The 13,778-nt window shown below is 37.6% G+C and overlaps 2 protein-coding genes across 3 annotated transcripts; one reads left to right on the top strand and one right to left on the bottom strand.

Moving 5' to 3' along the window:
- The first annotated feature begins 566 nt into the window (after window positions 1–566).
- LOC137958824 (calcium-dependent protein kinase 24-like) lies at window positions 567–9,427 on the top strand. The gene is made up of 7 exons (XM_068805982.1): window positions 567–1,533; window positions 3,957–4,100; window positions 4,187–4,339; window positions 4,445–4,560; window positions 6,647–6,814; window positions 7,235–7,459; window positions 8,955–9,427. The coding sequence occupies exons 1-7, from the start codon at window positions 972–974 to the stop codon at window positions 9,081–9,083; spliced, it is 1,497 nt and encodes a 498-aa protein (XP_068662083.1). The 5' UTR covers window positions 567–971; the 3' UTR covers window positions 9,084–9,427.
- A 227-nt stretch (window positions 9,428–9,654) lies between these two features.
- LOC137958825 (uncharacterized membrane protein At4g09580-like) lies at window positions 9,655–12,999 on the bottom strand. 2 transcript variants are annotated; one of them, XM_068805983.1, is made up of 5 exons: window positions 12,822–12,999; window positions 12,283–12,722; window positions 11,103–11,373; window positions 10,829–10,999; window positions 9,655–10,101 (listed from the first exon to the last, which is right to left on the bottom strand). In XM_068805983.1, exons 2-5 carry the CDS (start codon window positions 12,540–12,542, stop codon window positions 9,970–9,972), a joined length of 834 nt encoding a protein of 277 aa, XP_068662084.1. In that variant the 5' UTR covers window positions 12,543–12,722; window positions 12,822–12,999; the 3' UTR covers window positions 9,655–9,969. The 2 variants fall into 2 exon arrangements, with proteins under 2 accessions (XP_068662084.1, XP_068662085.1); XM_068805984.1 differs by having other exon boundaries at window positions 12,283–12,594.
- Between the last annotated feature and the right edge of the window lie 779 nt (window positions 13,000–13,778).

Here is a 13,778-nt window from a genome sequence, read left to right as displayed (position 1 = left end):
TATCAATTCTTTTCATAAAAAAGTAGCAATTCAAATAGTCTCTAGTAGACGACTTAAAATACTATAGGCATGTAATTTTGAATTTTATATACTAAAAATTGTTAAAAATAGAGTTAATATTAGCTCTAGTTATTAATTCTAAATTAAAGAGTAGCGTTCCTGGAATTCATTTCTTGATTTTCTCTCTCCTTGATGGGTTTGGATTTGCTCTGTTTATTCATAACAGTGATCTTCCTTTTTATTCAGAACCCCTTTTTTTTTGCATATTTTATTTATAGTTTATTTATCTTCCTATATAATATCTTGAACATGCAGCATGTAAATCATCGTTACTTAATCTTGTAAATTCTTACCACTAAACAACTTTCTACTGAATTTCGAATTCAAATTACTAGTACTATTGGGTGTTTTCTTCGGTCAATCAATTGGTCACGTCGGTGGCTGGTGTTTTGAAGTTGGAAATTGAACTCTCAAATCCCACGGTGATAACAGGAATGAATGATAATCCACAATTTCATAACAGCTTGTAGTGGGATGCGCTCGCTTCCGGAAATTAAGCGAAACGAAGGGCTGCTCGTACTTCAGCGAAGCAGGGGGGCCCTGAAATACAAAAAGATGGGTCTGGTACTATCAGTATAGAGATACGTATTATCTATGGGAAGTTATTGTGCACGTTAGGGGTTGAGACTCGGAGAAAGGGACTGACTAGTTCAACATTCAGATTTTTATTGCATTTTCCGTAGAAGACTTCTTTGAAGCTTCATCTGTTCATCCCCCGCAACAAAATGGCAGAAAGACGCAACATACTACGCCTGCCTGACTTGAAATTATCAAATCAACAGGGAGAGTTCTGATATCTTCTTTAGTGGATTGTGAATTTCGGGGAGAACAGCGGAAGAAGGTTTCCGATTTCCCCACTTCGGTCTGTTCAGGTTTGAGACAAGTAAGAAGAAGAAATCCGAGTGGGATTCATGAATAATTCCACGACAACCACCTCCTCCAACCCATCTAAACCCTCCAAACCCTCCACGGTTCTGCCTCATCAGACGCCTAACATCAAGCAGCTCTACATCCTGGGGAAAAAGCTCGGCCAAGGCCAGTTTGGCACGACTTATCTTTGTACAGAGAAGTCTACCGGGACTGAGTACGCCTGCAAGACAATCCCGAAAAGGAAACTCCTATACAGAGAAGATTACGAGGATGTGTGGAGAGAGATTCAGATAATGCACCATTTATCTGAACACCCAAATGTCGTCAGGATTAAAGGGGCTTATGAAGATCCTGTCTTTGTGCATTTAGTCATGGAGCTATGTGCTGGTGGGGAGCTTTTCGATAGGATCGTGCAAAAGGGACATTACAGTGAGAGAAAGGCCGCTCAACTGATAAAAACTATTGTTGGTGTAGTAGAGGCTTGCCATTCTCTTGGAGTAATGCATAGGGACCTCAAACCGGAAAACTTCTTGTTTGCGAGCTCAGAGGAGGATGCCGCCCTCAAGACAACGGATTTTGGGCTATCTGTGTTTTATAAGCCAGGTAAGATGTAGCTTTTGCTGGTTTATTTGATTGGGTTCTACTTAAGAGCCATATTTGATTATTTTTTCCAATAAAGGTTTACATGTTAGGCGTGACAGGGGTACTATCTTGGTTTGACTTGTGGGCTTCGTCTGTTTGAAATCAGTTTTGTGCTTTCTTTCATCTAATATTCGGTTTTATTGCTCTGATTGATAAATGTGTTATCGTTTCAAAGGTCTAACTTACAGATACGCGTGGTTTTTCTTTGTTGTCAATCTGGTCATATAGATTTTTTAAAAATATTTTTAATCTTTTTGTTCGTTGGTTTACATATTTTGTTGGGGAATATATATTGCCTCTGCAAAGCACAAATTTTTTGGGAAAGGTTGGACTATATCCGATTGGAGGGTGTATGTCTTTGTCTTAGAATTGCCTCTGCAAAACACAAAAAACATGGGAAAGCTTGAACTATATGGGACTGGAGGGTTTGTGTATTTGTCTTAGAACGGTTATACTTTTAATTGTGAGCAAACATTCCTGCTTAAAGCATGTTACAATTAGGAGATGGTTGCATTCATGCCACACTCAACTTTGCTCGCTTACTGAACTTTGTGCATAGTATATGTGCATGAGTGAGCACTTGAAATGGAAGTCTATAAAAGAAAACATTCTCAACAGCCGAGCTCGGAATCTTCAGTTGGCTGTAGTACTTATGGTCAGTGAACGGTTTCTTGCATTTAGAATGATAATGATTACCTCTCAAAAAGAAAAATAATATTGGTTTAACTTAAATGGCCAGCGAGAAATCTTGTTTAGGAAGTTCATTATGATCACAAATAACCTGGAGAAACTCAAATTTGGAGATTCGGATAGTGGGACATGATAAATTTTTCTAGGTTGCTGTTTACTTCTTATCAGTTTTCATGACTTCAAGGAATGATGCTAAAGGAAAATCTTCTTCAGTGTTTTCCAGTTTCAAAAATCTGTATTTCTTTACTTTTTCTTTTAAAAAATAAGGGGAAGTAATGGAAGAGACAGAAGTGCAGGGTACTTAATGTGTGCACGAGGTGAAGTTATATTGTACTCTAATCAATGAGTTTTTATGTCTAGGACTTCAAATAAAATAAAATAAAAAGATCAATGTGACGTAAAGATTATGGTTGGTGCCGCTCACAAAAAGGCATGGTCATCTAATGCACCTCTTCTCCCTTCAAGCAAAACATACTACTTTTTGTTTTATTCATTGGTTTGTTAGTGGGCATACTCCCACATATAATGTCAAGAAAAAAATTGTGCTTAGTAGTTGGAAAAAGACCTAACTTCAACTTGTCATTTTGGGATGGATTTAGACCCAACTTAATATGGTATTGAAGTAAATGTTTGTTATCTTTTGCTTGGAGTATACTCCATTTAGTTTGTACCGTTTTTATGTTGTTCACTTTTTAGGTCTGTTGTCAATTTATTTAAGCCTGGATGCGAAAGTGAGTTTAAATGGGAATATTACCACATAAGTTAATGTGAGGAATAATCCTATAGTTATTAGCTGGAATAAAATTTCCTATCTTCAGCTAGTCATTTTGGGATGAACCTAGACTAGAGTTTAACAGGTTTCCATGAAGGGGGCTATATTAATGAATTTAGGTTTGTTGGCTGTCTGTATTTTGTTTGGATATTTTCTTGTTTTTATTATCTTCAGAAATTAAAAAGCACAATGCTTCTTTTGATTGGATTATTTGGACTTGGGTACACATTTCGGGCCTTGAAAATTTGAAATGGTTTACGGCATCCCTATTTTACTAGGTCCTGGGGTCATTGAAGGGTCTGGCATACTTGGGAAAGGATAATTATAGAAGTTATCTAGAGGGAACCTTTTTCCAGTTGAATTTTGGGTGTGCTTGGTTAATTGCATTTTCAAAAATATTTCTTAATGGTCTACAATTGCATTTTCTGGAAATATTTGTTGATGGTTTATAATTGCATTTTCTAGCAATATTTGTTGATGGACAGTGCAGTAAGAAGTGCACAGTGTGGTTCTTCATTTATCAAGCTTTATTGTCACTTCTCTTTTTCATATGACAGTGTGCCAGTAATTTTCAAAATAAATTTGGGAATAATAGTATCTCTGTCTTCATAAAAAAACATAGTATTTCCGTCTAAATGTTTTATTTTGGTTTATGAGTGTACTTACACATGGTAGTTGACATTTTTAAGGTAAAAGCTTGTGACTATTTTTGGATTAGAAGGTCTCGGTCTTTGACATAGGTTAAAAAATACGTAAGTTTTTATCCATGCTTCTCTTTCTCAGACTAGGCAATGAAGAGAAAGCACAAATTCAGATTGGCTATTTTTCTTATCTATGGATGGTCTGGACAAGTAAATTGTTGCATGCACAAATATCTTCAATCTCTTGCATGAAGGTGATGTTCTGGTGTTTGGTGTTTCAGGTGACACATTTTCTGAAGTGGTTGGGAGTCCATATTATGTTGCACCTGAAGTATTATGCAAGCACTATGGTCCTGAAGCTGATGTTTGGAGTGCTGGAGTTATCCTGTACATCTTATTGAGTGGAGTTCCTCCATTTTGGGCAGGTATCATCTTACTTTATACTGCAATACTAGCTCTAGTTAGTTTTTTCTTAGAAACTTATTAACTGGTTTTGTGTTTTTCTCTCTAGAAACTGAAGCTGGCATCTTCAAACAAATTCTAAAAGGAAAAATTGATTTTGAATCTGAACCATGGCCTTGCATTTCTGAAAGTGCAAAAGATCTGATTAACAAAATGTTGAGTAGGGACCCAAGGGAGAGATACACGGCTCATGATGTCCTCTGTGAGTATTTAATTTCTGTCATAATAAAGACAGATTTGATAACTTCGTTCTGTAATCGTGGCAATGTTGATGTGTAGTTCTTTTACAAGGATGTTGGTCTTTCAGGTCACCCATGGATAGTGGATGACACAGTTGCTCCTGATAGACCTCTGGATTCTGCAGTTTTGTCTCGCTTGAAGCAGTTTTCAGCAATGAACAAACTCAAAAAGATGGCTTTGAGGGTATATTTTTAAATGTTTTTGGATATCTAATAAACCTTGTTTTTCAGTTTTATATTTCAACAGCTGCATTTTTTGTTGCTCTTGTAAAACTTCTACTTATTTTTATTTACATTGAGTTGTGGAGTACTAAGCAATACAAAATAATCATGTATGGTTTCTAACCTCATTGGATAGATCCAAACATGTTTCTATGTGAAATTACTTCTTTTATGCAATTAACTCAATATTCTGATTCAAAATTTATATATAATCTTTATTGGATATGAATCAGATTATCTCCTAATCAGGTTGAGATTGGTTTACAAGAGGACCATATATTGCTCCATACAAGATGCCATGATCTGAAAGTACCCACTAGTGTACTAACTGTGTCTGAAGATATTGGACCAGGAGATTATAGTACAAAGTACCTAAAAAGTATTTGTATGCTAGTGCTAATATATTTATTAGCAGAATGCTGCATGACTGGGACGCAATTTTTGGAAAGGCAAAACTTAATGGTTTAATTTTGCGACCTTCTAGCATGCAACTGAGATTGTTAAACAAGAAAAGGCTGTTTATAGATAAGCGCAGAAGGTTTGGCCTTTTGACTGATGCTGTTGAGATCTTCAAATAATAAAAAGCTTTCTAAATAAGGATGCCAAGTTTCGGCTTTTAAGGAAAGGCAAGAGTGACATATCTCATTATAAAAATACTTATGGGTTATTTTATCTTATTTCTTATATGATTCCACTAGTAGAGGTGTCAATGATATGACAAAGTAAAGAATATGGAAAATTGTTACTTGATTCCATATTTTGACTCCTAATCTTCTTCCTTCACCCTTTTGCCGTTTGCTGCCTGCTGCCACTTCTATTTCATGCTATCTCATTTCACTTTGCATCTGTTAGCTACTGATCCCTTGTTCGAAAGCCACCAACTGTGCACTGCTGCCAACACTCAACAGCTTATCTTTTCTCTCCCACCTAGCTGCTGACCAGTGCCACTGCCACAAGCTACTGCTGCTGCTGTCATCCAATTTCCTCATTCGCTTTCTCACTAACTGCTAGCATCCATTGCTGTCTTTCCTTCTGCTTCCTTATTGTTTTCTCCCACCTTGCTTTTGGCCTCTGCTGCTGCCATCTCTTCCTCTTTCCCTTTCTGTCATCTTTGCAAACCCAGGTACCAGATCCTTCTTTTTTCTTGAATTAATACTTCGAGGTTGCCAGCTTCTGGTCGTGTTTTTGTCACTTTTTGCTGCTACTGGCAGTCTTCTGTCATGACAAACATAATGAAACCCAACTTTTGAAAGTGAAGCTCTTATCTTTGCTACATGTGCCTTAAACTTTGGTCTTTCCGAATAACATGCATACCTGGAGTCTTCGTTTAAGAAGCTAGACAAAAATAAAAGGAACTGCAACTGAAAAATATGGAAGTATGAAAAGTGGGAAAGGAAAGGATGATGAAAGTAGCTCAATCACAGAGGATCACCAGCTATTCTTGTTACTGGGTCTTCCAACTTGTATCTATTCAGATTTGGCAGAATGAATATTTATAATTGTTCACCTTGTCTAAGAGCATATAGGCTACCTTCAAGGCTAGAGAACGGGTGCTCCTGAGGTGCTGAAAGGTGAGAGACTAGAGCTATTTAGGGCAATATTAAGGGCCAATAATCAATGGAGCGGTGGTGTTCAAAATATGGTAAAGCAAGCCAAGTTCGAAGAACTTTGTTTGTTGAAACATGCATAAGATTCCCGCTTCTATAGCTACAGGAGTTACTGGGTCTATTCTTTACTGCATATAGGTTTTTAGTAATCGTTATGGATGCGATTATCTTTTTTATCATCCTTGTAAATTCATCGTGATTCTGCATCTATATCCCCATTCTGATACTGTTCTACATGCTTAGGTTATGGAATACCCTTGCCTATGCATTTAGATGATATTGTCTACTCTGTAATTCATACTAGATGAAAGCTTTAAATATGATCATGTTCTCATGGTCTGTCTTCAGTTTGTAGTATTTTCTTATTTCTTGGGCTTATCTACACTCTTCTTTTAGTTTATAAGAAGGTACAGATGTTCATAATTGAGATTTAATTTGCAGGTCATAGCTGAAAGCTTGTCCGAGGAGGAAATTGGTGGTCTAAGAGAGTTGTTCAAAATGATCGATACAGATAACAGTGGCACCATAACATTTGATGAACTGAAGGATGGGTTGAAAAGAGTGGGTTCTGAACTCATGGAGTCAGAGATCAGAGCTCTTATGGATGCGGTATGGATACAACTTTGGAACTAGATAATATTTCCTGTAACTGATGGAGTCACTTCTTTATCCATTCCCATTACATGGACACTTAAATTTAGAGAAAGAATTTCATGATGCCATGCCACTTGGATTGGCAGACACAATGAATGACCCACTTGTCACCTGAATTCTTGTTGACTGGGCCAAGCTTTTCGGTGCCAACATTCTCAGAGAGTAAATAGCATAATGTTTCCAGGGACAACTATATCTATTCTTGACTGAAGGCTAACTAACTTGTCAAGATTTTCCTTGATTTTCTAAATGCTAGCTGAAACACATATTCCCGAAAATGGAAAAAGTGTATGGTTAGAAGTTTCCAATCTTTCAGCTAATGCTTGTGATACCCATAATTTTTCATTCTTGTCTTACTTGGAGCCATTTTTATAGGCCGATATTGACAACAGTGGGACCATAGACTATGGTGAGTTTATTGCTGCAACTGTGCATTTGAACAAGTTGGAGAGAGAGGAAAATCTGGTATCTGCTTTCTCTTTCTTCGACAAGGATGGCAGTGGTTACATAACCATCGATGAGCTTCAAGAAGCATGCAAAAAGTTTGGCTTAAGCGATCTCCATCTTGACGAAATGATCAAAGAAATTGACCAGGACAATGTACGTAGTCTTCCTCTCTTTCATTTCTGATGACCTACATAAAGATTTCTGCGTTTTAGTCAAAGTAAAATATTATTTTTGGCCTATATTATGTTGTTTTGGTAAACCTGTGGCTCTTGACACAAGATAATTAATTACCTTTCACTCTTATCACTGAAATATTTGCAAGAAATTGACCAGGACAATGTACATATTCTTCCTCTCTTTCATTTCTGATGAACTACATAAAGATTTCTGTGTTTTAGTCAAAGCAAAATAATTTTTTTGCCCTATATTATGTTGTTTTGGTAAACCTGTGGCTCTTTGACATAAGATAATTAGCTTTCACTCTTATCGCCAAAATATCTGTTTCCTCTCTGGCACTATCCACCAGCTTCCTTAATACATGAAGTTGGGCATAACAATGTAATTTTGCTGCCACTATGAATATATGTTACTTTAGTCTTGCGGTGGCAGTTTACTTTTCCCTGCTAGCTTTCCATTGCCTTTTAATTTATAATAATGCTCAATGGAACTATTGAACTACTACGATTTGGTATATGCCCCTACATCTTCAGTGGTCTATTAAACTGATGCTGTTGATTAAGTGGAATTGGAGTTGTTTCAGTTTAAAGCTTTTCAAATATTTTTTAGCCTCGTACTGTTTGATATACTGTGTAAGTTTTTTATCCCTGCTTTTATTCCACATTGGAGCCAAACAAGCAGGAATGAGGCTGATGACACAATGGAATCTCTCTCTTATAGTTTTTCGTTTTAGGACAAATCTGATCAGAGGAGACGGCCAATTTTGTACCATTATCCTTTACAGATCCAGAGTAACCAAGGGAGGCATATAGAACCTAAGAGAGATCAGGGTTTATCCTTTTTCTGTGGAAATGAACTTAGGTTGCAAATGACTTCGTCATCCTTAATATGAAGTACCTCTTTGAATGAGTTGCAATGGTTTGATGATATTCTGATCAGTGGCTACGCAAAATCATATTGCAAATGTTGACTTCTTTCACTACAGCAGTTTGTAAAAAAGTTTATTGGTTCAGATGGAGAAGTCTGTTATGCTGCATCCTCTCTTTCTAATGAGTCAAATACTAGTGCAAAGCAGTGTTGTCAGAATCAGATCAGACGGCGGATCCCTTTTCTGGTTTGTAAGGAAAACAGTTTTTGGCTTAAAACATGAATACTTGGCTGGTTGGTCTGGTCTGAGCTTGAATCCGATCGATTAGTTCAGTCCAGTTCAACCATTTTCTTATGAAAAAATGGGATTTTTTTTAGAAAGGATTCAAAGCCATGACCAAGTACCTACATAGGTAGTATTCATGTCCATCTCCCATAAAAATAATATATATAAAAAAAATAAGAAATTGGTCCAACTCGGTCCAACCAATGGTTAACATTGGTGCAGAGTTTTAATTCTCAGAGGAATTCATAGGTTTTGTTTGAGATATTTTTCCTTCTATTACCTGTCACATTGCTGAGGCAACTGGTTTTTTTATTGCAGGATGGGCAGATAGACTACAGTGAGTTTGCAGCAATGATGAGAAAAGGAAACGGAGGGGTTGGAAGAAGAACGATGACAAATAGTTTGAACTTCAACCTTGGTGATGCTTTACGGAAGGCAGAAAAGTAGTTTGTGGATCTAATCTAATTGGTGACATTATAGTTGTATTTGAAAGGAGAACCAGTAGACGCAGCCTCGCCTTTATGATGCTTTGAGAGCAGCAATAAAAAGGGTCATCCACACTGCTAATTCGTTATATTGCAGTCTTTGCATTGCAAAATAAATATCTTGGAAAATAATTTTTAAATGCGTATGATTTGCCTCACCTCTGAAAGGCCCATGATGGGTCGGCATTTTCTTTTTAGTAGGGAGAGGGAGAAGCCGACCAGTGAATTTTTTTATTTTTATTTTTTAATAACTATTAATTTTACCCTTTAAAGGAATTTATTCATTGTAATTTTTTAATGCTTGCATTTGAAATTATGACAATTAAGGAGGTTTTAATTATACTTAGAAATTACCTTGAAGATAATCTAAGAAGTAATTCGTATACATGTCCTTCTATAAGAACGGAGACACAGTAGAAACAGAAATACTGCATTGAAATGAATGAGGCTTAAGCAGACCGATGAAATGTTTCTTCGTCGAAAAACCCAAAAAGGCAGGAAAGCTCAGAGATTATCCACAGCAGCAAACGATGTCCAACAATCGAGCTTCTCTTGATTAAAGATGGTTTCCTTTAGTACAACATGTTTCGAGAATTATAAGGGAAAAAGGAGCTATTCTTTAGTATAATAACACCTCTATTTCTGAAATTAAATATTTTTCTATTTCCCAAATGACTTACACATTTGGTTTTCAGAAGTTACGATTCTATCAATCCGAGGCCAAAGTCCTCGAGAGTTCTTGCAGTCCTGCGCCTTGTCTCTGACCATGTCAAAAAGAGTTGCATCGCAGCTGCCTATTAGGCCGTAACCCTGCTCTCAAAGGTGGAAAACAGATCCTCATGCGGTCGCTATTCATATACCCGCTTCCTCTTCAAGATTGTTGGAGATATTGAAACAAAGCCGATCAGGAACAGTACACATAGGGTCTTAAAATCATACAGATCCTTGACTGATTTCAGGTCTCCAAGAGCAAGACCAGCCTGAAAGTAAAGAAATGAAACAACAATACTTAGAAGACACCATAGAAGACACCAGCACCTGTTGCATTCTTAACAAAAACTGAATCAAGTAGCACTGCAGCAAAAGTCAAGAAGATTGCATATGCCAATGAGATTTGAACCTAAGACCTTGCATTAGGAACCCCATGTGGCCATCGAACCCAAGGCCCAATCCACAAAAACCTTAAAAAATCAAAGCAGAAAACCACTAGAACAAGGACTTGGATATCATTAAAGCAAATGATCCTAGAACTACACCCCAACTTTAACAATGAAGAATGAATAAAGGCCTGCCATATAAGATTCATAGAAGAGGTTAAGGCAATACCAACTTAACAGTAATAGTAACTAGTCACCACTATGATTAGTTCTTCTTCTTTTCTTTTCTTTTGCCAATAAATGTCTTCTCACTATAAATAATTAACGCAGATAATGCTTTCCATATAATTGTCACTCTTAACATTTCTGTCCATGTGACTTATAAGCTGGCATGAAGCCAACTGCCAAGAATGGAAATTGGCACACCCTTCTCATCCCAGCCTAACCCAAAAAAGAAAAAGAAAGATATTCACTTCCCCACACGCAAGCACACACACACACACACACACAATTGATTTTTTTAGAACAGCATCCAAAACAATAAAATAGATTTCTACTATGTGTATGAAACACAAGTAATGAAACCAATGTCTAATGGAAGAAAACTTACTCTGACAGTGATATAAGATGCTGGGATAAGCCCAATCAGTGTTGCAAGGAAGAAAGTATGAAACGGTATATCAACTATTGGAGATGCCACATTAATAAATGTATTGGGCAAAGTAGGTGTTATTCTCAAAAAAAGCATGTAGTTGAACAGCTTTTCCTTGCGCTTTGTGATCTGCAAAGATCATAGCTAATTGAGATAAATCTTATAAAGAGATAAAACCATAGATGAAATAGTTGGAAGTCCAAAAAGAAAAGAAAATACAGAGCTGGTGTACCTCTGACTGGAAAAATTTCAATTTTTCAGGCCAAAGCCAGAAAATTAAAGGCCTTCCAACTATTTTAGACAGGAAATAGCAGGATGATGCCCCGGAAGTTGCAGTAAAAACAACCAATACAACTCCCCTGGCAACACCAAAAAGAGCTCCAGCTAGCAAAGACATAAATATGGTGCCAGGAATCATAAAGGTCTGCATAAAGATGTATGTTGCACAGTATCCTAGTATAAACTGTGCTTGATAGTCTCTTGCATAGATTGCAATGTTTTCCCTGCATAGGAAAACAGCAAAGATTATAAATCAAGAATTGCAATTACCCCAGTTTGTATGCAGAGAAAAAGAAGCTACTACTAATAATAGTAAACAGCAACTCCAAATGATTTAAAACTTCACCTCAAACCATTGGTTGAATGTCAAATTCGACCTATGACATTATCTGCATTATGTGGGAATTCAAACAATATGCTTCTGATCAACTTATTGATTGCTATAGTTAGCAGAAGAATGTTTTTTCTTCAAACAGTATTCAGCATTGTTATCATTCATTTCAAAGACCTTCACCACTAAATTTGTTATTGCAACTTTAATATAACTGTGAATGTTGGTCATCTACGTCCAATAGATTTTGATGCCCATGAAACTTCTTGTTAACAGATTCTCAACAAAAAGCTTAAGAGCCTTACAAATAATTTTCCTTTGTATCACATCTCATAAGTATAGTAGGGCAGAAACATTCATAGAGCACAAGACACAAAGATGATATAGAACAACTGGCTCCGCCATTTGATCTAAAAGAACAACAGACGAGATTAAAGGAAGAATCCTATCATCCACATTTAAGGAAGACTGCTCGATTGTCAGCCCAGATAAATGGATCTTTTCCCTTTCCAGCCTCACTGGAGAGACTCCTCCGTTTGGCGTTTAGGAAAAATTGCATGTCAAAATCCTAAGGTTCTTGAATTAGGATTGTCAACTCGGCGTTATTACAAATTCAAGCGAGAAACACGGCTAAGACAAGTAAAACTAAACATCAGATATCACCTATCCATTTAAAAAAATCTTATACAAGCAACGAAAACATTAGTAAGCCTCATTTACATAGATACATTTAAATGATATTAAAGAATCACGGAAACTTTAGCAGAGAGCAACAAATGGATTAGGAGATTAAGAGACATACTTAAGGATCCGAATATCGGATATGGATCTGGGCAGCTTGAGAATCTTTTCGTATTCGGCCGGTGGCATGGTCAAATAGATACAAAAGAGGCCAATCAAAAAAATGAGGAAAATACTAAGAGCAGCAGCAAATTCCCATCTCGTCAGCGCAAATCTTCCTTCAATTTTTGCTCTTTTACTGGTCGGTGAGTCCTCCCCTGCGTTCTCTTCATCCCTCTGCCATCCACTTTCGAAAATCGAATTCCTCGGTGTAGCCATCATGAGAATTGCAGCGCGTAAGTCGAGCGCAGTGACTTAATCTTCATGACAAGAGCTGGGATTGTAGGAAAACCCACGGAAGCAAATCCCTGCCTTTCGGTTAATTTCTTCCCAAGAGAGAATGAATATAAAAAAACACAAAAAAAAATTGCAAAACCGAAAACCCTGACGGAGATCTGAATGCTGCGAAAGAAATTCACAGAAACAGATAAGAAACACCCCCCACGGCACTTGAAAATGGAAAGGCGAAAAAAAACACTAAATATAATACGGGCAGATTACCAACTCAACAGAACTCTGATCCAAATCCTCGACGACTGAACCTGAATAAAAACGTGAACGAAAAGGGAGTTTCCCTCAAGAGTGTTTCAAAGAAGCGCCGCGACAAAGAGCCAAAGGGATCGCAGACGCTTGAGAGAGAAACCGGACAGGCATTCAAAAAATGCGAGGAGGACAGAAAGACATGTCGAAACAGAGTACAAGGAAGCATGTCAAAGGCACATACGTCTAACTACAAAGGAGATCAAGGCAGAGGAGACGAAGCGTTGCGCTGTGTGTGATGATGGAGATCTAACCGTCGATCCTCCACGACCAGAACGAGGTTCTGTTTACATTTGCGGCCATTACTGAAGTTTAGGCGGAGGAACCGGGGCAGACCAGGGGCGTCACAATCTGAACCGACCCGGTCCCCCGACCCATATCTTTCCTCCATTCAATTTACTTCCTTCGTCTTCTTCTTCTTCGAGCTTACTGAAGCTCCTGACGAAATTTCAAACCTTGACCTGCTCAGAAATTGACAGTTTCTGTAGCTTGGCAGGCCTGATGATAAAAAGTCGGTGCATCTTATCAGATTGCAGCATCACTTGGTGAAAATTTCAAGGAGTTCGAGCTCAGGCCTTTCCTGCAGTTATCTGACCGCTGAACACAAAGAAGCAGATCTCGGCGAGAATTCAAAGGACTCAAAAAGGAGGATCGTGATAGATACATTTCCATTAATTAACAGGGAAGAAAAAAATACGGAACAGTCTTAATTGCTGTAACAACTTCTTTGGTAATGCAACGACATTAAACACTGATCAAGATATGGGTATTCCGATTCGTTGGACGCCATTCCGTCGAAGGACACGATGAGGCTCGGCAGCCACACTTTGTCTCTCACGTATTTTAGGGTCTGCGACGGCAGCAGCTTGTTTCCCATACACGTTATATCAATCTGCAACAGCGTGTTTCTGTTACAGG

Source organism: Aristolochia californica, unplaced genomic scaffold (assembly GCF_029961685.1).
Source record: "Aristolochia californica isolate CCGP_79_NKW_82.1479 unplaced genomic scaffold, dmAriCali1.0.hap1 SCAF_3, whole genome shotgun sequence".
NCBI lineage: Eukaryota > Viridiplantae > Streptophyta > Magnoliopsida > Piperales > Aristolochiaceae > Aristolochia > Aristolochia californica.
Note: the sequence above shows the minus strand (reverse complement) of the source record. Positions and strands in the feature narration are given on the sequence as shown.